Source organism: Panthera onca, chromosome D1 (genome assembly GCF_046562875.1).
Source record: "Panthera onca isolate mPanOnc1 chromosome D1, mPanOnc1 haplotype 2, whole genome shotgun sequence".
In the NCBI taxonomy this organism is placed as follows: domain Eukaryota; kingdom Metazoa; phylum Chordata; class Mammalia; order Carnivora; family Felidae; genus Panthera; species Panthera onca.
This window is the reverse complement of record NC_138348.1, coordinates 100,144,551-100,165,029: the sequence shown is the minus strand read 5'-3', so window position 1 is coordinate 100,165,029 and position 20,479 is coordinate 100,144,551. Positions and strand designations below refer to the sequence as shown.

The 20,479-nt window shown below is 40.3% G+C and overlaps 1 protein-coding gene across 4 annotated transcripts in view; it reads left to right on the top strand.

The window, feature by feature from the left end:
- The window catches only part of RNF214 (ring finger protein 214), a 47,468-nt gene extending 28,231 nt beyond the window's left edge, over positions 1-19,237 (top strand). For all 4 annotated transcript variants that reach the window (XM_078432776.2, XM_078432775.2, XM_078432777.2 and 1 more), the window contains exons 7-15: positions 14,433-14,529; positions 15,068-15,156; positions 15,754-15,844; positions 16,045-16,143; positions 16,366-16,742; positions 16,858-16,990; positions 17,205-17,309; positions 17,599-17,694; positions 18,594-19,237. In XM_078432776.2, the coding sequence (XP_078288902.1) occupies positions 14,433-14,529; positions 15,068-15,156; positions 15,754-15,844; positions 16,045-16,143; positions 16,366-16,742; positions 16,858-16,990; positions 17,205-17,309; positions 17,599-17,694; positions 18,594-18,659 (1,153 nt within the window). In that variant the 3' untranslated portion in view covers positions 18,660-19,237. The remainder of the gene's footprint in view (positions 1-14,432; positions 14,530-15,067; positions 15,157-15,753; positions 15,845-16,044; positions 16,144-16,365; positions 16,743-16,857; positions 16,991-17,204; positions 17,310-17,598; positions 17,695-18,593) is intronic.
- The last annotated feature ends 1,242 nt before the right edge of the window (positions 19,238-20,479 follow it).

The following is a 20,479-nucleotide window of genomic DNA, read 5'->3' as shown; positions in this document are numbered from 1 at the left end:
TTTACTATGTAAATCGAATATTAATTCTTGAATATTCTTTAGAGTTTGATTTTAATTTGGCCTTTCCTTTCCCAAATACACATCTGTTACATTATTCGCTGGCAGTATTCATTATAAAGAAAAACTATATACCTGCTACTTATGTTGTATTAGAAAGACTTGTATTTTTCTCGGATAAGGTCTTTGAAAAATTTTCAGAGTCTTAATTGTAGAAACTTAGAATTATTGTCCCTTAGATTTTTAAATAATTAAAAAATTTTAGATATAATATACGTTAATAAAAGACACTTTAAATTGCACATAGATGAGTTTTTACAAGTTAATCACACATGTAAACACTAACATGATCAAAGTATAGCACATACCCATTACCCTAAAATGTTCTGTGTTCCTTCTCAATGACTGTCCTTACTTCCCCTCAGTTCCCAGGTAAACACTGATCTGCCTTCTGTCACTGTAGATTACACTTATTTTTTCTAGAGATTTGTATTTAACTTCTTTCACTCAGCATATTTTAAGGATTTATCCATGATATTGTCATGGATGTGACAATGGATGTGGAAGTATGTCAATAGTTTATTCCTTTTTTTTTTTTAAGATTTTCTTTTTGAAAGCAGTTTTAGGTTTATAACAAAATTGAGAGGGAAGGATGGAGATTTTCCATGTGCCCCTGCCCCCACACATGCATAGCCTCCCATTATCAACATCCTTCACCAGAATGGGACATTTTTTTTTTTTTTTTTTACCAAGGATGAACCTATCCAAATTCCATAGTTCACTTGAGGGTTCACTCTTGGTGTTGTACATTCTTGGTGTTGCACATTCTGTGGGTTTAGACAAATGTATAATGACATATATCCATCATTATAATATCACACAGAGTATTTTTCACTGCCCTAAAAATCCTCTTGCTCTATTTAGTCATCTCTTTTCTCACACCTCCCCCACCAACAACCACTGATCTTTTTACTGTCTCCATAATTTTGCCTTTTCCAGAATGTTATATAGTTGGAATCATACAGTATGTAGTTAAGATTGGCTTATTTCACTTAGTATTATGTATTTGAGGTTCCTCCATATCTTTCATGACTTGATTGGTAGCTCTTTTCTTTTTGGTGCTGAGTACTATTCCATTGTCAGGATGTTCCACAGCTTTTTGATCCATTCATCTCCTGATGGCCATGTTGATTGCTTCCAGTTTTTGGCAGTTATGAGTAAACATAATCATGCTGCTATAAACATCCATATGTAGTTTTTATGTAGACCTAAGTTTTCAACTTCTTTCTGTAAATATCAGGGAGTGCAGTTGTTGGATCATATAGGAAGAGAATGATTAGTTTTATAAGATACCGCCAAACTGTCTTCCCAAGTGACTGCACCATTTTGCATTCCCATCAGCAGTGTGTGAGGGTTAGCTCACGTCCTTGTCAGCATTTGGTGCTGTCAGTTTTGGCCATTCTAATAAGTCTGTGTTGATAGCTCATTGCTGTTTTAATTTGCGTTTTTCTGGTGACAACTGATGTGAAGCACCTTTTCATATGCTTATTTCCCCTGTGTGTCTTCTTCGGTGAGGTGTCAGTTGAGGACTTGGGCTGATTTTTTAAAATCGGGTTGTTTGTTGTTGTTGAGTTTTAAGAGTCCTTTGTGTGTTTAACAGTCCTTAATCAGATGTGCATATTCTCCCAGTCTGTGGTTTGTCTTCTAATCCTTTTGATACTATCCTTTACAGAATAGAAGTTTTCAATTTTAATGAAGTCGCTTTATCAGTTATTTCTTTCATGAATTATGTCTGTTTTGTATCTAAAAAGGCATCACCATACCTAAGTTCAGCTAGAGTTTCTTTCATGTTATCATCTAGAAGTTTTATAGTTTTGTATTTTACATTTAGGTCTCTGATCTATTTTGAGTTAATTTCTGTTAAAAGTGTAAGGTCTGTGTTTAGATTCTTTTTTTTTTTTTTTTTTTGCATGTGCATATCCAGTTGCTCTAGCACTATTTGTTGAAGAATCTCTTTGCTTTATTTTATTGCCTTCACTCCTTTGTCAAAGACTAGTTGGCTATATTTATGAGGGTCTGAAATAGGCTCTTTATTCTGTTTTATTGATCTGTTTGTTCTTTTGCCGCAACCACACTGTTTTGTTTACTGTAGCTTTATAAGTCCAGTATCATCAGTCCTCCAACTTTGTTCTTTTCTTTCAGTACTGTGATGGCTAATCTGAGTCTTTTGCCTTCCATATAAACTTTAGAATCAGTTTGTTGACATCCATAAAATAAGTTGCTGGGATTTGGATTGAGATTGCATTGGATTTATAGATCAAGTTGAGAAGAACGGACATCTTGACAATGTTGAGTCTTCCTATCTATGAATGTGGAATAGCTCTCCATTTGTTTAGTTCATTTTCCATTTCACTCATCAGAGTTTTATAGTTTTCCTCATACGGATCTTATATATATTTTGTTGGATTTACACCTAAGTATGTCATTTTGAGGGGTGCTAATGAAGTGGTATTCTGTTTTTAATTTAAAATTCTACTTACTCATTGTTGGTATATAGGAAAGTAATTGACCTTGTATCCTTCAACCTTACTTAAACTCTTATTCATTCAAGGAGGGTTTTTTTTATTGCTTCTTTCCAATTTTCTCCATAGGTATTCATGTCATCTGCGAAGAAAGATATTTTTGTTTTCCTTTCCAATCTGTATACCTTTGATTTCCTTTTCTTTCCTTACTGCATTCTTCCAGTATGATATTGATGAGTGGTAAGAGGGACATCCTGATCTTAGTGGGAAAGCTTCAAATTTCTTACCATTAAGTATGATGTTAGCTATAGGTTTTTTGCAGGTAGTCTATCAGGTTGAGAAAGTTCCCCTCTATTTCTAGTTTACTGAGATTTTTTTTTAATATGCATTTTTTAAATATTTATTTTTGAGAGAGAGAAACAGAGTGCAAGTTGGGGAAGATCAGAGAGAGAGAGAGGGAGATGCAGAATCCGAAGCAGGCTCCAGGTTCTGAACTGTGAGCACAAAGCCTGACGTGGGGCTTGAACTCATGAGATGTGGGATCATGACCCAAGCTGTAGTCAGACGCTTAACCAACTGAGCCACCCAGGCGCCCCTACTGGGAGGTTTTTTCATGAATGTTGGATTTTGTCAAATGCTTTTTTTTGATAGGATCTGTAATTTTTCTTTTTTAGTCTTTTGATGTGATGGATTACATTAACCGGCTTTTGAATGTTGAACTAGTTTTGTATACACAGGATAAATTCCACTAGGTCATGGTGTAAATTCTTTTTATATTTGTTTAGGTTTGATCTGCTAAAATTTTGTTGAGGATTTTTGCATCTTAAAGAGATACTGGTTTGTAGTTTTCTTTCCTTTTTCTTTTTTTAATGTTTCTTTATTTTTGAGAGAGAGCGCAAGTGGGGGAGGGGCAGAGAGAGAGAGGGAGACAGAGGATCTGAAGCGGGCTCTGCCGCTGACAGCAGCAACCCTGACGCGGGCTCAGACTCACGAACTATCAGATCATGACCTGAACCGAAGTCAGATGCTCCACCGACTGAGCCACCCAGGTGCCCCATGTAGTTTTCTTTCCTTCTCGTGTCTTTGTGTGATTTTGGTATTAGGATAATATTGGCCTCATAGAACGAGCTGGGAAGTATTCTCTCTTTTCTGTCTTTTCAAGGAGATTATAGGGAATTAGTACAGGTTTTTTCCTTTCCTTTCCTTTCCTTTCCTTTCCTTTCCTTTCCTTTCCTTTCCTTCCCTTCCCTTCCCTTCCTTTCCCTTCCCTTTGTTTTCTTTTCTTTTCTTTTCTTTTCTTTTCTTTTCTTTTCTTTTCTTTTCTTTTCTGTAAACTCTACACTCACCATAGGGCTGAACTCACAACCCTGAGATCAAGAGTTGCATGCTCCACCGACCAAGCCAGCCAGGCGCCCCTGTACGGTTTTTCTTAAATGTTTGCTAGTATTTACCAGTGATCCCTTTGGGCCTGGTGCTTTTTGTTTTGGAAGGTTATTAATTATTGACTCTTTAATAGATATTCCTTTTTAATGTTGAGTTGTGGTCCATTGTGTGAATATTAAAAACAATTTTTTAAAATACTTATTCATTTTTGACAGTGAGAGAGATAGAGTGTGAACAGGGGAGGGGCAGAGAGAAAGGGAGACACAGAATCTGAAGCAGGCTCCAGGCTCTGAGCTGTCACCACAAAGCCTGATGTGGGGCTCGGACTCATGGACCGTGAGATCATGACCTGAGCTGAAGTCGGACGCTTAACCGACTGAGCCACCTAGGTGCCCCTGCTGTGTGAATGTTATACAATTTTGTCTGTGCAGTTGTTCTAATATAAACTGGCTGCCCTTCTTTCTGGTGAGAAGTCAGTGACTGTTCAAGTGTTGTTTCCTTCTGTGTATTGTCTCATTTTTTTCTATAGCTTCTTTCAAGTTTTTCTCTTTGGTTTTCAGCAGTGTGACTTTGATCTGCCCAGGTGTGATTTTCTTCATATTTTTAGGGTTTTTTTTGAGCTTCTTAATCTGTAAAGTTATGTCTTTTACCAAATTCTGTGAAATTTTCTGATATAATTTGTATATATTTTTTCTGTCCCATTCCCTCCTTTCTTTCTGGGACTCTGCTTTCACATATGTTAAACCTTTTGATATTGTCCTACAGCTCATGGAGGCTCTGTTCTTTTCTTTCCAATCTTTTTCACTCTGTTCCTCATATTGATATATCTTTAAGTTCATTTATTCTTTCTTGTATCATTTCCATTCTGTTGTTAAGCCCAGGCAGTGAATTTCATATTTCCAGTATTGTATTTTTCAGAGTTCTGTCATTTCAGTTTATCTCTTTTTTATAGTTTCTGTTTCTCTGCTGAAAATTCTTATTTGTTCACTCGAGAGCATATTTTTTATGTCCTTTTTCATGGTTAAAGTAGATGCTTTGAAACTCTTGCCTGCTGGGGCACCTGGGTGGCTCAGTTGGTTAAGCGTCCGACTCTTGATTTCAGCTCAGGTTCTGATCTCATGGTTCATGGGTTCAAGCTCCATGTCCACTGCACTGTCAGTGCAGAGCCCAATTGTTATTCTTTCTTTCTCTCTGCCCCTCCCTGACTTGCTCTCTGTATCTCTCACAATATAAATAAAATAAAAAACTTTAAAAAATGAAGTAAAATAAAATTCTTGCCTGCTAATTCCAGCATCTTGGTGACCTTTAAGTTTCTGTTCATTGAGTTTTCTTTTTTGTCAACCAGGAGTTGGAATCAGAAAAATTGTGCTAAATAAAAAACCAGCATAAAAGGTACACACTTTATGATTCTATTTACATGAACTTCTAGGAATGACAAACCCAATAGTGAGAGAAAGTAGATCAGTTATTGTCAGTGGGTCAGGGTAGAGGGAAGAGATTGATTGCCATATAGTGTTCAGGGTGTGCAGACCATATAGTCTCTGTTGCATCTACTCAACTCTGTTGTTGTAGCATGAAAGCAGCCATGGACAATATGTAAGTAAAATGAGCATGACTATGTTCCCCCCCAAAACTTGATTTATAAAAATAGCTGGCAGCCTGAATTTGACCCACAGGCCATAGTTTACCAACTCCTGCTCTTGACTGTGGATCATATTTCCTGTTTCTTTGTATGTTGGTAATTTATGGTTAAATCCTGAGTATTGTGAATAGTATATTGTAGAGACTCTGGATTTTGATATATTTCTCCAAAAAGTCTTGATTTTTTTTTTTTTGCATTTTTAAGTCATTATTATTTTTTTTAACTTGTTTCATTTTTTATTTTTTTTAAATTTACATCCAGATTAGTTAGCATATAGTGCAACAGTGATTTCAGAAGTAGATTCCTTAATGCCCTTTACCCATTTAGCCCATCCCTCTCCCACAACCCCTCCTGTAACCCTCAGTTTGTTCTCTATATTTATGAGTCTCTTCTGTTTTGTCCCCCTCCCTGTTTTTATATTATTTTTGTTTCCCTTCCCTTATGTTCATCTGTTTTGTCTCTTAAAGTCCTCATATAAGTGAAGTCATATGATTTTTGTCTTTCTCTAATTAGTGTAATACCCTCCAGTTCCATCCACATCGTTGCAAATGGAAAGATTTCATTCTTTTTGATTGCCGAGTAATACTCCATTGTGTGTGTGTGTGTGTGTGTGTGTGTGTGTGTGTGTGTGTGTGTACACCACATCTTCTTTATCCACTCATCCATCGATGGACATTTGGGCTCTTTCCATATTTTGGCTATTGTTGATGGTGCTGCTATAAACATGGGGGTGCATGTGTCCCTTCGAAACAGCACACCTGTGTCCCTTGGATAAATACCTAGTAGTGCAATTGCTGGGTCGTAGAGTAGTTTTGTTGTTAGTTTTTTGAGGAACCTCCATACTGTTTTCCAGAGTGGCTGAACCAGCTTGCATTCCCAAAAAAGTCTTGATTTTTTAAAAAAAACATTTGTCTTATTGAGCTATTTCCTTAGCTAGACTTAAACATCATACCCTTGTTTGATGTCCAGCAGCTGTGGTCTCTGTTAAGTTTATTTAGCTGTAACTGGTGAATCTCTTCTGTGAGACCATGACCTGGACTGAAGTCAGATGTTTAACCAACAGAGCCACCCAGGTGCCCCATTAGATGCTAGTTCATTATCAGATGTGTGTTTTGCAGATATTTTCTCCTATTCTGTGATTTGCCTTTGCATTTTGTAACAGTGTCTCTTGAAATGCAGAAATTTAAGTTTTGGTGAAATCCAGTTTTCCAGTTTACTAGGTTTTTCTTTCGTGGCTCGTGCATTTTGTGTCCGAAGAAATCTTAACCCAAAGCAAAAGTACATTTAATTAGAAGAATTACAATTGTTTACATTCTTGTAAGTCTCTTTAGTGGAAGAAGCTTAATTCTCCTAGCTACTTCTACATTTAATCTTTTGCAGTACGTTGTGGTTTTTTTTTTTTTTTTAAGTTTAGTTGTTATTTATTTTGAGGGGGGGAAGGGCAGAGAGAGAGAGAGAATTGCAAGCAGGCTCCACATTGTCAGCATGGATCCTGTCTCAGGGCTCGATCTCACAAACTGTGAGATCGTGACCTGAGCCCAGATCCAGAGTCCGACCTTAACTGACAGAGTTCTCCAGGTGCCCCTGCAGTACGTTGTTTTGATTGAAATATGTGAAGAAAATCTGGTGATACACAGATAGTTGGAAAAGGGAAGGGTGTTTTAATAGCCTTTTTTAAAGATAATTGTGGATATTTTTGATAGTACCCCAAAACTTGACTGGTATCTTAAAGGTTAGTTGAATCTGTTGGCTTAAGTTGCACTTTGAATGGAATTTTTAACTGTGTTGTATAGGGGAGGACAAACCCTTCCTTCTACCCTGTTGGGTTTCATGTCTGAGGCCCATTGAATTGACAGAGATTAACAGGAGTAAGAAAACAACCCGTAAGTACAACATGCATACACATGTGGAAGAGCTCAGTGATGAGTAGCTGAAAAGGGTGGTTAGAGTTCCGGGCTTATCTACCATCTTAATAGGTGAGGGGGACAGGGAGAGAGGTACTTACGGGAAAACAAGGCACTTCTTAGGAGGGTGGGGAGAAAAGACACTTATGGGACTTTTTGGAAAGATAAGTGGCTTTTCGGGAAAACAAACTTAAGCTTATGATAACAAAAGTTCGTGATAATATTTGTCTGTAGGTATGAGTGGTTTCTTTCTTCTTCAGGGCCATAAAACTCTCTTGGAGAAGGGATTTAGGGTAGTTTTTATTCATGTTCTCTCTCCTGGGAGTAAGTCTGCTCTGAAGAAGAATTTATGACATCCTTGTTTCCCAGAAGTTGCTGCTTTTAGGAAGATAAGGGAAGCTCCCAGAAGGCTTTTTTTCTGCATCTGTTGAACCTCAGATGTCTTCAGCTTAGAATAATTTTTATGCCAGCTCTGAGGTTCTGAGTGGGTTCCATAGTTGATTTAGTAGCACAGTGCATTGATAATTTGGAAACTATTGGTTTAGAATTATTCAGACCTTCTAAGTGTTGGCACAGTTTACCGTACAGCATATGAAGAACCTCATTTGTTGATGTCACCATCGATTTCATCAGAATAGTCTTTACCTAGTGGGAATCTTGCAAGCTCCCAGTGGCTGGTACACATTTTCCAAAGTACTAACTTTTGCCCGAAAGCTCAAAATTGGTTGTAGGTGATAAATATTGTCAGTTGTTTCCTTTGAAGTAGCAAGAGTACGCCACTCATTTTCAAGGACATGTCTGCCAGACACTCAAGTTCAAATAACCATAGTTTGTCTCTCAGTGGTTCTTGTAAGTAAAAATGGTATTTCATGAAAAAAGAGGCTAGTTCAACTCACAAGTCAAATGGTCTCACAAGTGCTTTTCCATGAGACAGCCATATGCTTCGGTCTGTAGCATTTTATCAAACAGTATTTTAGAAATGTTTATTTTTAGAGGTTGAGATTTAATAAAATTATTACACTCTATGGCTTCATCACAACATCGTTAAGTAAAGCTTAAACCGTGAAAATAAAAAGTCATTCAGCTTAGATTATGGGAGCATAACTTATGTTTGTTGCCAAGAATTCACATACGACATTATCTTTGATGCTTAGTTGGTGCCCGTACTAGACGAATAAACAAATAGCAGGTCTAATTGCGTCTGTGGATTTGTCGGTTTGTAAAGCAAAATTACAGTTCTTCAGATGAGATCTTAACTAAGTCTTCGAATTTGCAGCAGAATCTTTAATTTGATGAGTTACTGTATCATCACAAAGTGACGCTGCCATCGTTTGTTTTGCTGCCTTTTCATCCGGCAGGCACGTAGCAATGTCAGCTGGACAAGGCTGTGCTCTCTGGTTAATGCGGTACAGAGTTCCCTGGCTAAGACGCTTCGGTGGCTTTTTCATTTCCGGTTTGAAAGCCTTTAATGAGACTTTTCTGAATTTTAAAGACTTTATCGCATCTGCTTTTAAAATAGTTCCTTTTTCTTTAAAGTCTGAATGATCTCAAAATGTCACTATAACTTAACTGGCACGACATAATTAGAAAATGTTCTGTGGCTTAAGATACAGGAAATTGTGAGCGTCTATAAAGTCAAGGGAAAGATGGCTTTTGTCGTACTTTGGTTTCTTATTTATAATTTTGCCCAACTTCTTTGGAGTAGATTCTTTCCATGAGTCAGAAAACTGGAGGTCACTGCATCCTTTTTAGGGTCTGTGAGACGTATACATTGCAGCTATGGGTTGAGAAAATGAGTCTTCTCGTCTCCCCTTTTTGAGCCAACGACTCATTTTTCAATGTAAGAGGAAAGTACACATAAATTTCCTTTTACTTTAGAAAAAGTTAAACTGTAAAGTAATACATTTTAGATAGAACTTAAAAATGAGAACATTTTCAGGACCTCTGGGTGGCTGAGTCAGTTAAGCGTCTGACTTTAGCTCAGGTCACGATCTCGTGGTTTGTGGGTTCGAGACCTGCACTGGCTCTGTGCTGACAGCTCAGAGCCTGGAGTCTGCTTCAGATTCTGTGTTTCCCTCGCTCTCTCTGCCCCTCCCCCAGTCGCATACATGCTCGCTCGCTCTCTCTCAAAAATAAACATTAAGAAAAATTTTTTTCATTTAATGAGAAATTTTCTAAAAATTAAAAGAAATTATTGTAAACAAAATGATAAGTTCTTGTTTCTACCTAGATGCCTGGAGAACTTGGAAATTTTACAGTGATTTTTTATTGGACAATAATGAGATTATAGAGATTATAGCAAGTATAAAGATAGCTATAAAAGCACAACAGAAGTACTGAGAAGGGAAAAAAAATTGAGAGCTTAAATTACGCCTTCAACCTGCCATTTTAAGACATGTTAGAAAACATAAGAATACAGAAGCATATATTCCATTAGCCATCAGTGATGATACTATCATGTGTTGTGTAGCCTAGGTCAGGAAAATCCATTGTAGACTCATGAGGGGATGAGGTTGACAAAGGCAAGTCGTTTTAGTGTTACTATGAAATTAGTTTTTGCTTCATAGACCAGGCCCTCAAAGGTTTCGGGGACTGTGGACTATGTTTTGCAAACTGCTGTTCTAGATTATTTCTTCTATATCTAGGGCTTCCACTACTGTCTTTATGGTTGTGACCTTGATCTGTACCCCTTGCCCAGACTACACCCCTGAACGTTAGACTCCTGCATCCACTGCCTGCAACTTTCTGGACCACTTCTCAGCCGGATGCTCTCTTACTCTTTGGCCTTTGCACATACTGTTTGTTCTGGCCAGAATTTCCTTGCTCCTTTTGTTCACCTGGCGGACTGTTGGATTGCGAGTTTCTTGGGGCAGGAACTGGGCATCTTTATATTCCCAGGGTTTAGCATGGTGCCTAGCACACTGTGCCGCTCAGTAGATTTCTTGAATTATGTTGAATCAACGAAGAATTCTAGTCTCATAAACAGTACATTCGCAATTGAAGCCTGATCTGATCTCATCCATTCTATATTGGTTAGTGTCAGTGTCCGTTTCGGAGTAAAAGATTTTAGATTTTATAACCTCTACCCCCACTTCAGGAGGGCCAACCCCTTCATTCAACAGTTTTTGTTTTGTTTCCTTTTGCCTTGCCTCGAGTATAGTATATTCTGAAAGGAAGACATTTGGGCTGAGGACCCATCTTAATTTTTAGCTCTGTGTCTGACTGTTGAGAGGATTTCACAAGACACTTATCATCTGCTTCTCTCCATTAAAATCACTGAATTCCACCACGCCTTGTGGTGGAAAATTCATATGCATATATTTTCGTTTCTCTGAAGGAGGACGTTCTACCATCCAAATGAGATAACTAACATTAAGTTCTTCCTATATGCCAGAGACTGTTCTATGTGTTTTACATATGTTAACTCATAATATACATAGCAGCTCTGTGAGAGGTAGACTCTCGATATCCCCATTTTATGTTAGGGTAAGTAACTTGCCAGAGGGTCGCATAGATAGTAATAGGGCCTGGATTTGAACTCAGAGCTTAGTTTTTGGCTCCAGAGGCCATGCTTTTAACTACTCTGAGTAGCTTCCTCTTCAATCTAGGTACATTATTTTTATCATTAACCTGTGTTAGTATACATGCACAGATGCTTATACTAGTATTTATAATTGTCAAATTGAAAATAACTTAACACCTAAATAGATAATGGTATGTATGTACAGTGGATAGTTATTTAAAAATTCACATTTTGGGGGCGCCTGGGTGGCTCAGTCAGTTAAGTGTCCTACTTCAGCTCAGGTCATGATCTCACAGTCTGTGGGTTCGAGCCCCACGTCAGGCTCTGTGCTGACAGCTCAGAGCCTGGAGCCTGCTTTGGATTCTATGTCTCCCTCTTTCTCTGACCCTGCCCCTGCTCACACTCTGTCTCTCTCTCTCAAAAATAAATAAACACTAAAAAAAATTTTTTAATAAAAATAAAAATTCACATTTTTGAAGAATACTTAATGATATGTAAAAATACGATAGGCTAAAAAAGTAAGACAAAGGTCACAGTTTCTGTTTGAAAGTACACATAATGGATTTATATGTTACATATGTATACATAAATATACAAATATTTATTTTAAAAGACTGGAGAGAAGTATAATAATGATTTTTTTGTGAGTATTGCAATTGTGAGAAATTGAATTAAAAAAATACTTTAGGGGTGCCTGGCTGGCTCAGTCAGAAGAGCATGCAGCTCTTGATCTTGGGGTCATGAGTTCGAGCCCCACGGTAGAGATTAAATAAATAAACTTAAAAAAAGAAAACTTTATTAAAAAAACTTTTTTTAATGTTTATTTATTCTTGGAGAGAGAGAGAGAGACAGAGCACAAGCAGGAGGGAGACACAGAATCCAAAGCAGGCTCCAGGCTCTGAGCTGTCAGCACAGAGCCCGACGTGGGGCTCGAACCCACAAAGCACGAGATCATGACCTGAGCCAAAGTCGGATGCTCAACCGACTGAGCCACCCAGGTACCCCCCCACACCCGCCAAAAACTTTAAAAATAACATTTGTTTGGGGGGTGCCTGGGTGGCTCAGTTGGTTAAGTGTCCGATTCTTGGATTTGGCTCGGGCCATGATCTCACAATTTCATGGGTTCGAGCCCTGCATCAGGCTCTGCTGGCAGCAAAGCCTGCTTGGGGTTTTCTGTCTCCCTCTCTGTGCCCCTTCCTCGTCCTGTCTTTGTTTCTCTCAAAATAAATGAATGAATTTAGAAAAAAAATAACATTTTTTGGATACTTCACGTGTGCTGGGTAGCATATTGAATTCTTCATGTGTGTTTTCTCAGTAAATTCTCCCATCAGTCCCATGATGTAGGTATTACTCATTTTTCAGATGACGAAACTGAATCCTAGGACAATTAAGTAACTTGTCTAGGGTCATACAACCAATAACTAAAGGAGTTGGAGCCTCTATATGAGACTCTTTTATATTTTCTAAAGTTTTTATAATTTGTATTATTTGCATGATCAAAAATAAAGTTAATTTTAAAAAGTATGCAAAAATTGGGAACTACAAGTCAGACTTACACAGTCTGCTATTTACATATTTGAATCATTGATTCCCTGAACTAGCTATGCAAAATAACAGAAGTATGGGACTAGAAAGAAATTAGACCAGGAATTAGAAAAGTTAAAATAGACTCACTGGTTTCTCTTGTACCAAGGATTTTTATGACCATCTACTATGGGGAACTGATTCTTTTTCTAGGGTGGATTACAGATCTGCTGCATATGTTAGAGGCTAGTTACCATTTGATGAAGTTGAGCACTTTTGACTGTTTAACAATTCTTTGACCATTTTTGTGGCGATGGTTAGTAGTTCCTTTTGTCTTGTTGGATCCTGGTGAGGTAGATGTGGCCATTGCCCCACAGGAGAAGATTTTTGTGTGTGAATCTGTGGAATGTCCGCATGGACTTGGTAGAAGGATTTTTCTTATATAAATGTGTACCTATGTTTGATAAATGTGTTTAATGAAAGAGACACTCGGTGACCATCTGTAATCTTCAAGAATACCATCAATCACAGAAGGCAGCTGTCATGTTTTTCTACATGTTATCCCATTGTCAGGGAGTGACCAGAAAAGCTAAATGGATCATTGATTGACCCCGTGGCATAGTTCACGTGTTCTTACGGTTACAGAATTCTGACTCCTCGTGTGTATTTTACTTGAGGAGTATGTGTTGTAGCAGGAAAACACAACTGCCCATGAACTTCTGTCTAAAGAATTAGTAGAGAATTCCTCTTTTGGCAGGATGTTAGTTTGGGAAGGACGACACATAGAGATTAAGAAGAAAATCCCTACCTGGTCATTTCTATCTATCTGACCTTGTCAGTAGAGGGACAGACTACTGTTTGTGAATCAGTGAATGGTTGTATGTGTCACACACATACACACCCACACTTTGTCTGTGAAATGGGGAGCAGGGCTCTGTGAAGGGTCAGATGTAAGGAGAAGGCACCTCAAAAACTTGGTAAGTGGATCACTCCCTTTCCTATGTGTGAAGCTACCAAAAAAACAGAAGAGGACTAAAATTATTTATTTTACTGAAGAAAAGTGTGAACATTTTTCTTAAGATGTAACTCTTCCTGACCTTTTCTTCTTCTTCTTCTCAACTTTTAAAAATACAGTGAAAAAATTTCAACATTCCCATATTCTTTCCCACTGATCTGGATACTCCTTTGCCTTTCAGCCACCAAACTTAACTTTAGTCCAGTGTCATGTAAGGAGCTCCTCCTGCTGGCTCTGTACCTGTGGTCCTGAGTAGGGTGCTTGACCCTCCACATTCTGCAAAACCCCTCAGAACAGGCACACGGGGCAGTTGGTCACCTGACCCTGAGTGGGTATATTAAATTCTAGGGATGGGGCTGGGAGGGTGATGTAAGAAGGGAGGAAACTGCTGGAAATATGAAACCCTGAGATGTGAAGAGAGCATTTTTTCCTTCTGAAGAATGTTTACTATGGCTAAGAAAATAGGAAAATCGGTAAGCTGGTATCTGTATGCCTAGAAGTGATTCAGTGCTTGCTGCATTAGAAGTGAGTATTAAGCGGGACCCGTGTTTGGTCCTGCATTCTTCATACGCGTACTAAAAGACAAGTTGAGAAAGAAGAGGAAGGCGATATGGTTCCGAGCCCTCCTCGAACATAGAGCATTCTGCGTTCATTGGGTTTTGTCCTCAGGGCACTCTTTCCTGCTCTTGGTAACATTTTTTTTTAGCAAATGGAGACATGAACATTTGTGTTTTCAAATATGGGGCCTTTATGCAGTTACAGACCACTTTAAACATTCTGCTCCTAGATCTATATTAATACTTACAGTAAGACTTCCTGTAACATACCTGCTAGATCAATTTCAGGTTTACTTTTGTCTTGATGTCCCTTAGCAATCTTGTCTTTCTCTCCTTATTCCTGTTCCTGGTTTCTTACCTTACAGAGAAGTGTGGGAAATGGAACTAGATAGACTCAAGAATCAGGATGGTGAAATAAACCGGAACATTATGGAAGAGACAGAACGGGCCTGGAAAGCAGAGGTGAGAAGAGCTCTGTGTGGAAAGCCTTGATATGAGGCTTCCAGATAATAGAACCTGTTGTCTTAGAGTACGCTATAGTACCTTATATAACATAGTATACTACGTATATAATATAGTATATTTTAGTATCATATGGTATTGTACTATTATATATAGCATAGTGTAGTACTCTACCACTAAGCCATACAAGTGTTCTACCATATAGCCACTAAGTAAGCATTTGGTTTCTTAAAAAAAAAATTTTTTTTACATTTATTTATTTTTGAGAAACAGAGTGAGGCAAAGCGTGAGTGGGGGAGGGGCAGAGAGAAAAGGAGACACAGAATCTGAAGCAGCCTCCAGGCTCTGAGCAAGCGGTCAGCACAGAGCCTGATGCAGGGCTCGAACCCACAAACTGAGATCATGACCTGAGCCGAGTCGGATGCGCAACCGACTGAGCCACCCAGGCGCCCCTAAGCATTTGTTTTAACTTCGTGTTTAGCTTCAGGTATATAAAATTAACAAAGTATCTGTGTGTGTATGCGTGTGGTTTCCTTAGATCTTATCACTAGAGAGTCGGAAAGAGTTGCTGGTATTGAAACTAGAAGAAGCAGAAAAAGAAGCAGAACTGCACCTCACTTACCTCAAGTAAGTACCTTCCCATTCTAGAGTCAAGGTCCTGCAGTTTTGTGTTTTGTGTATGTGTGTGTGTGTTGAGCGGGGCGCGGGGGCGGGGTGAGTGGGTGGAGGGGGAGTTGTTAGGTTTTTCAAACCCTAGGCCAGCTCATCTGGCATTTAGTTTGTCTTCGCAGGAATTTCAAGGCCATCCTTGTCTGCACACTAGTCATTGTTCAGTGATTTCTCTTCCCGTATTTTTATAGCTTTGTATTTTTTATTGTATTGGTTCCGGTTGGATAAACAGTATTTCTTTATGGTGTCAAAGCATAACGGATATCTTTGGAGACTTGTTTCTCGCGCAGTCATTTCTCTTTCTGCCGTGGAATCTGGAGGGCCCTTGTGGCATTTCCAGGCAGACCAAAAACCCTCTGTGGTGGGTCCTCTTTCTTTAATAATTGGCTTAAAAAATGCTGGAGTTAGAATGAAGCAGATGACTTAGGGCCCTGGCCGCCTCCTGCACCTGGTCTGACCTCGCCAGGCCTGTTAGCCCGACACTGTCCTGCTATCTCAGAGAGTCAGGAGCAGGGCTTTCTTCAATTCTGTAAATTCCTGTTGGTTTCTTGAAAGGTCAACCCCCCCAACACTAGAGACCGTTCGTTCCAAACAGGAGTGGGAGACAAGGCTGAATGGAGTTCGGATGATGAAAAAGAATGTTCGGGTAAGTGTTGTAATGGGTGATGGTTGAGCGAGGGAGTTCAGTCTGTGCTGAAACCCTGGTGATAGGGACGGACCTTGTACGTTGTCACTTAGGGTCGGCTCTGCCCTTGCCTTTGCTCTTCTGATACTGGTTGGTGTTCTCTCTCTAGAGCCTACTCGAGTCAGCAGAAAGGATAATCCTTTCCTTTCTCTCTTTTCCAGGACCAGTTTAATAGTCATATCCAGTTGGTGAGGAACGGAGCCAAGCTGAGCAGCCTTCCTCAAATCCCGACTCCCACTTTGCCCCCACCCCCATCAGAGGTGAGAGGGCCAGCGTGGGGGAGGCTACCTTTCTGTGCTGCCGGCACAGCCAGCCTTTACTTGTTCCTTTTATGAGGAAATTGGTTTCATTACTGGTATTATAACATTGTTGTTGTTATTATCGGTATTATTTGGCATAAGAATTGCTCACTGACATCTCCAGTTTCCTAAACTTTTATTTTCTTCCTTTCTCTCTCGTCCTCTACCTCTGCCGCTCTACAGACAGACTTTATGCTTCAGGTGTTTCAACCCAATCCTTCTCTGGCTCCTCGGATGCCCTTCTCCATTGGGCAGGTCACAGTGCCCATGGTTATGCCCAGCGCAGATCCCCGCTCCTTGTCTTTCCCAATCCTAAACCCTGCCCTTTCCCAGCCCAGCCAGCCTTCCCCGCCCCTTCCTGGCTCCCATGGGAGAAATAGCCCTGGCTTGGGTTCCCTCGTTGGCCCCCACGGTCCACACATGCCCCCTGCTGCCTCCATCCCACCTCCCCCAGGCTTGGGCGGTGTTAAGGCTTCTACTGAAACTCCCCGGCCCCAACCAGTAGACAAACTGGAGAAGATCCTGGAGAAGCTACTGACTCGCTTCCCACAATGCAATAAGTAAGTGTCTTTCAGGACTGATTAAAAATTTGTAAGAGGAATGTCTGAGAGGTTTCATGGATATTTCCCACGAGTATAGCACAGAATTTCTCTCCCTCAACATTTGGTTTCTTAGGGCCCAGATGACCAACATCCTTCAGCAAATCAAGACAGCACGGACCACCATGGCAGGCCTGACCATGGAGGAACTGATCCAGTTGGTAGCTGCACGACTGGCAGAACATGAGCGGGTGGCAGCCAGTACTCAGGTAAGAAGGGCTACTTGGGGGAGAACTCAGACCTGCTGAGATGTTAGGGAAAGGACAAATTTCAGGGAAATTGGGGGTGGCCAACAGCACTGCAGCCAGGATTATCTACTCTGGTTTCTTGCTTTGTTGGACTGGGAAATAAATGATTTCTTTTTGTTACCTGCTGGGTTGCTCAGACTCTCTCTCCTTACTCTGACGATGTTTCTGCCCACAGCCACTCGGTCGGATCCGGGCCTTGTTCCCTGCTCCATTGACCCAAATCAGTACCCCAATGTTCTTGCCTTCTGCCCAAGTTTCATATCCTGGAAGGTCTTCACATGTAAGGCTCTTTTTCTTTGAAAACCGGGATGTGGAGGAGCTCGGGGGTGAGGAGGGAACAGGTTCACAGGTGGAGTGCGGGGAAAAAACCATAATCTCAGTAGCTGGGTCATTGGCAGCCCCTGCTGAGAAAATGCAAGTACTCTGGCAAGAATCTGTATTTGAACTTTTCCTTCTTTTGGTGTGAAATCTTTTTGCGACATCGAAATAGTAGAACGGAATCATGGGCATAAAAGGCAAGGAGACCCAGAGGTTCCTCACTCTTTGGCCGTCCCTCCTCTGTTCTGCAGGCTCCAGCCGCCTGTAAGCTGTGTCTCATGTGCCAGAAACTTGTCCAGCCCAATGAGCTGCATCCAATGGCATGTTCCCATGTGCTGCACAAGGAGGTGGGTGCTATAGACCTTCTTCGTTTCTACTGTTCCTTTTCTGAATTTTTCATGAACGTGTTGCTGTGTTGATGGTCATCATTAATATCTCAGCATGAGGTTTTCAGTAAATTGTGGCTTAAATGATCAACAGGATTCAGAATACTGGCAGCTAGGATCTCCCAGCTTCCTGTTACCCTATTCGCTTTAGGGGACTGGATAAGCAGTTCATCCTAGAACACAGATTACTTACTGTCTTGGAACGCTGACAATAAGACATACATTTCTAAGCACTGTTTCAGATATAGCATTGTCAGGAGACTTTGCTTAGATGAGAAGAAGGGAATAGGGAACCTGAATATGAGATTAGGAAATCCATTAACAAAATAGCTTGGAGACCTGCCTGTTAGAGATTATCTTCGCAAACTGACAGGTTATTCCTATCTCGTAGTATGTCACCAGGCAGAGTTAAGTCTCTTAGCAGCAGGGATGATTGCTTCTTTACTATTTTGTTTTGTTCATTTTGATTTCCAAGAGGTAGGAACTGGATTTATATCTAAATTCTTAGTAAGGGAAAATCCTGAATAAGATTTGAGGGTAGTGGGTATTTGGAGATTGGAGCACATCTCCGCCTGAATGGATCATGAGAGGAGAAGGCCACACCAAGTATTCAACAAAAAGCAGCTTTACACTATTCTTAGCTGATTGTTAATGTTCCCTGAAAAAAGTACAGTTTCCCCTACTCTGAAGATTCTTTGGGGGAGTAAGAGCCAATGAAATAGCCCATCTGGTCCCCCACAGTAAGAGCTCTTCTGACTTAGTATGCGTTCCTTAGACCTAGTGGACCTCAGTGGTGCTCTCTCCCCTCCTTCCCTCCGTCTTTCCAGATAAACCTGAGATATGTCTTTCTTCCTTTCCAGTGTATCAAATTCTGGGCCCAGACCAACACAAATGACACTTGTCCCTTTTGTCCAACTCTTAAATGACGGACCTGACTGGGGAGGAAGAAGAGGAGAAACTGATGTGAACAGGAAGCGCGGGTTCAAGATTTCTAAAACTCTATATTTATACAGTGACCTATACTCATGCCATGTACATTTTTATTATATAGGTAATGTGTGTATAGAAAGTCTGTATTCAAATGTTCGTAAATGAAAGTATGTATATTATGCAGAAATGGTTGCCCCCCCTCCCCCCCCCCCCCCACCTTGCAGTTCTTTGGGGGATGCAGATTGTAGGTAAGGTGATGTTTAGTTTGCCCTTGAAATTATGATATTCTTGCCTAGGGCTGTTTTCAAGTACATTATAAAAACCATCTAGGAAGCTGCTGTTGCTCTAAGGCCATCCTGCTTTGATTTGGCTCAGCCTCTAGTTAATTTTCTTAAGGCTCATGTATGCAGATTTGAACCCTGGTGCTCACCCGCTGTCCGACCAGATGCCTTGCTTACTGAAAGCCTCCGGAAGCCTCAGTGTTGTTCTAGCCACTCTACTCCAAATGGATAAAATGAGACTGATTGAGGAAAAAAAAATGTAACCCTAATAGTTTGAATTTTCATTGACTATTTTACTGTGTTAACGCTCATTATTTGCACATAGACATTAGGTTTACAGAATATTCTGTTTTACATCAGCAAAATTCACAGTCCAAGAATAACAACATAAGTGGGTCCCATTTCACCCCTGCCCCCCGTGAACTTCTGTCCATCTGACTTCCTGGATAGTCATCTCTTTAGAAACTAGCACAGCCCACAGGTCTTTCCTGGGCCAGGCCATCCCTTGCTGCCACTGCCTTGGCTTCTGATCAAGCTGACAGAGCAACCTTGTGAAGCCCTCATCTCTTCCCCTTCACTTCTGGTCTCTAGTCAGCCAGCCCCCCTCCCCCCTGAAGGTTAAGGCAGTTGGTTCACAACCAAGTTGTTTGGTGACCTTGGGTGAGCTCCAGGCAGGCACTGGGGTGAGGAGATGTCTGTGCAAAATTGCTTGCAGAATGATCTTGGGATGCTGGATTTTAATTTCTGAAGCAAGAGAATTACGGGGGACACGTTTCCTGTCCTGGGAAAAATGGAGGCCAGAGTGATAGGAGAGGAGGTTGGATTTCAAGTTTAGAAGTCATTTTTCTATAGATAGCTATCTAGAACTAGATCATTTTTCCACCTTTGCTTATTGAGCACGTCTGGTTTTTAGGTTTATATGCCTGTGAAAGCTGTGAATCTATTAGAGCTTTGAATCTTTTCCTATCCTTTTATCTTTACTCCTATAGGAAATGGCTTCAGCTTCCTTCTCTTTTGGAACTGAACGAGAAAAAACTAAGTGTTAATTGAAAGAAATTAACTCCAGGGGAAGGATATCATTATATTATCAACAGCTAAATTTTTCCCATTCTGGGACCTGGACATGCTTACTGGCACTAGTAACACCATCAAGGTAGCTAAGACTTTTCCTTTCAGCTCCAGTGAAATTCTCTCCCCTCTGTTTTGTTCTTTTCCTTCTTTGTCCTTCGTTCCTGCCTAGCAGTCTCTTGGCCGTAGACCTTCTCTTCTCTTGCCTTACTTGCTCAGGCTTGCTGACTGTCATCATTTTAAGGAGCTGGACTTCCCAGGACCTCCTGGCATCTTGTAGGGTGATTGAAATGGCCCAAGTACTCCCCTCTGTAGAGGTCAGGTGACCCACTTTCTTTGGTTAATGAAACGTTCATGTCTGCAGGTTGGTAGCTTTCACCAACAGAAGTGTGGCAAAATGGAAGACCACTTCCTTTGTTATTTTCATTTGGGCGATTCATTTTTTATCTTGTAGTCAAAAATTTTCT